Consider the following 3,408-nt stretch of genomic DNA (forward strand, 5'->3'; position numbering starts at 1 on the left):
TAACCAGGTGGTTCTTAAACATACTGTTGGGATGAAAAGCGTTCTCAGTGTCTACTGTGTGCAATGACCTGAGAAGAAACAAATAAATACTTAAAAAATCTTCTGCCTTCAGTTGATTCACAGTATAGTGGTGAAAGAGTAAACTGTAATGCATTGTCTATAACCTGGCAGTGAAACAGGATTATTATAAAAACACTTTTTATAGATGGAAGTAACATGTTCTGTTTCAGGTAGTCAAGTAAGTCTAAAATTAATCAACAGGAACATGATATAGATTTAAAGAAATGCATATAAGTTAGAAGGTTCTCGAAATCCTTCTAATGTTACATTTGACAAAAATAATGCTCATAGATACTTTATTACCTATGATGACAGAGCAACTGTCTGATGAGCGGTTTATTTTCCTATATGCTTCCTCAGTGGTTTACTTTCTTTGTGCATTAACATAAAGAAACTCTATGCAATGGTCTATTGTTTGGATTGTCCTCTATTCCCAGGAGTTCTAAGACAAGAAATAATTATTCATTCATTGATTATTTCATTTAGTAAGTATACATTTACTGTCTATGGAGGACCTACTACAAAAGGCACAGTAGTCACGTAGGATAATACAAAATACGCATAAATGCTTATACAGAATGGAGGGTGAGTGTGCTTGATAGGAAGAAAAGTGAAAAGTGGATAAAGGTAGGGGCAGGGTTTGGAAGGATTTCCTTAGGCAATACTGGAAAGTTCATTGAGACCAGGGTAAAAAGATATGTGAGCAGGTGGTATGTGATCACTGAACTTTAACTCAAAAGGGAGAGTAGGGTTAATTTTGTGGTCTTTTGGGGCAAGTGAGAGAGGGAGGTTATGCTTAGAACAGGAACATCTGATGTAGTATAGCATTGCTGCCTACAGCATGGAAGCAAGAGAAGTAGGATAAAAGGAGACATAACAGTACTTTGAGCAATAATTATGTGTCTGTTTGAGCACATTATTTTTTGAGTAATTACTGGAAATGAATGAGCATTAACCTGAACTTTCTGTCTCAGGTTTGAGGTCCCCCATAGAGCCCCTGTAATGCCGGTATCCTCTCTATATTTCAACTCTTCTTGACAGTTATAACGCCTTAAGATAGAAGTTTCATCCATTACTGACTGTGTATGGCCCCCTTCCTTTTCTCATTTCCCTTAACCTCTTTGTATAAGACACAAAGGCACCCTATCTGTAGACCTTCAGGGACTTTCCCATATCCTTAGGGAATAAAATGAGTAAAAGGAATCAGGAAATTGTGCTGAAAGTTCTTTATTAGGCAGAAGCCATACCCTTGAGGATAGACCTTCAGGGACTTTCCCATGTCCTTAGGGAATAAAATGAGTAAAAGGAATCAGGAAATTGTGCTGAAAGTTCTTTATTAGGCAGAAGCCATACCCTTGAGGATAGACATTATTTCCGCATGTTCAGAAAATAGAATCAAGGGAAATATGCTCTTCCAATGGTCACCAAGAAATAGGCCAGGATCTCAATGGTACTTGTGGGCCAAGGCGTTAGCCACACCAGCCACCACCTTCTGATAGGCAGCCTGCAGCCCCGGGGTGAATTCCTTGCCAAAATGACGAGCCAGAACAACCACCAGCACGTTGCCTAGGAGCTGTGTGGAAGAGATAAAAAGCAAGAGCATGGTTAGTAGAGGGACCCAGCTTAGAGTATTTAAGTCTCATCCCAAACTGTGTCCCTAGGGTATAAGCAGAAAAGTAGCTGAAGTGTCAGGGTTACTACTCATGTGAATCCATCCATATCAGCCTGAATTTATATTTAGAAATGTTTCTCTCTTTCTGCCTTAATCCAGAATGTGTTCTCATTTTTATTATTTAGAACCATTTCACGAAGCAATACAACATTTTATCCTCCTTCCTTCAAAAGGAAGAGATAAGAGGAAAATATTAGATTAACATTTTTTTTTTTTTTTTTTTTTTTTTGCGGTATGCGGGCCTCTCACTGTTGTGGCCTCTCTCGTTGCGGAGCACAGGCTCCGGACGCGCAGGCTCAGTGGCCACGGCTCACGGGCCCAGCCGATCCGCAGCACGTGGGATCTTCCCGGATCGGGGCACGAACCTGTGTCCCCTGCATCGGCAGGCGGACTCTCAACCACCGCGCCACCAGGGAAGCCCTAGATTAACATTTTTGGATAAAAAAAGAAAGTCTTTTTTTAAAATTAGACACCCTAAATAAAGTGTGATTTAAAAAGGAGAAGCCATTGCAGAGAACAAAACAGAGGAGAACAAGAATGAAAAAGAGGAGGTGATGGTTGTGAGCAAACAGGGTAAAATAAACTAAAATAAAAAAGTGGTCCCGGGAGTCCATAGTGCCTTAAGCAGAATACCTCTCTTCCATTCTAAACTGCATCCTGCCATTGAGCCCTCTCCCCATGACACGAGCTTGACCACAAAAAAGAAGAAGAAGGAGACCATTGAGGGTCCCATAGACTCACCTTGAAGTTCTCAGGATCCACGTGCAGCTTGTCACAGTGCAGCTCACTGAGCGCAGCAAACGTACCCTTGAGGTCGTCGAGATGCTTCAGGCCGTCACTAAAGGAGCCTAGCACCTTCTTGCCATGTTTCTTCACATTAGGGTTCTTCATAACAGCATCAGCAGTGGACAGGTCCCCAAAGGCCTCAAAGAACCTCTGAGTCCAGGGGTAGACAACCAGCAGCCTAAGGGGTGAAAACAGCAAAAGGACAGAGGGAGTCAGCACCTGTCAGGATCTCAGGGGATTGCTCTGTCTCCACGTGCCCAGCTGCCATTCACTCTCCTTAAGCGTGCCTGTCAGCTGGATACGTACCTGCCCAGGGCCTCACCACCAACTTCCTCCACGTTCACCTTGGCCCATAGGGCAGCGACGGCAGACTTCTCCTCACCAGTCAGATGCACCATGGTGTCTGTTCGTGTAGTTGCTAGTGAACACGGTTGTGTCAGAAGCAAGTGCAAGCAGCCTCTGGCCTTGCTCTTCCTTTTATGCCCAGCCCTGCCTCCTGCCATCCCTGCTTCTGTGACCAGATTGGCCCATGCTGGGGTGTGGTTCAACAGGGTGAGGCTTGAATGATGAGAGCCATACATCTCCTTAGCATTCCTGCACTGACTCCAGGCCTTCAGCCCTCTCTCTGGGTATCTCCAGGCCCCACTCATTCCAGCAATACAAATTGCTACTAAAATCATCATCCTTGGCAAATTCACTTGTACAATTTTTAGAATCACAGTGTAGTAATCTCTTAGAGACTGCCTCCTCTATTTTCTTAGTACACAACTGAAGAATCTGAGGTCCAGAATGTGGAAGGGATTTGCCCACTGTGATTCCACTTAAGACTCTATGGATGGATCATATCCTGTGCCTTCAGAATATGCAAAATTATTACAAGGACAGCAAGG

The 3,408-nt window shown here is 43.4% G+C and overlaps 1 protein-coding gene across 1 annotated transcript; it reads right to left on the reverse strand.

Annotated features, from left to right (window-relative positions):
- Nucleotides 1-1,377: 1,377 nt before the first annotated feature.
- Nucleotides 1,378-2,983, reverse strand: LOC309808537 (hemoglobin subunit beta-like). Its single transcript, XM_082628894.1, has 3 exons — nucleotides 2,825-2,983; nucleotides 2,474-2,696; nucleotides 1,378-1,633 (listed from the first exon to the last, which is right to left on the reverse strand). Exons 1-3 carry the CDS (start codon nucleotides 2,914-2,916, stop codon nucleotides 1,505-1,507), a joined length of 444 nt encoding a protein of 147 aa, XP_082485020.1. The 5' UTR covers nucleotides 2,917-2,983; the 3' UTR covers nucleotides 1,378-1,504.
- Between the last annotated feature and the right edge of the window lie 425 nt (nucleotides 2,984-3,408).

The sequence above is a fragment of the Mesoplodon mirus genome, assembly GCF_964341445.2.
Source record: "Mesoplodon mirus genome assembly, chromosome: 7".
Lineage (NCBI taxonomy): Eukaryota > Metazoa > Chordata > Mammalia > Artiodactyla > Ziphiidae > Mesoplodon > Mesoplodon mirus.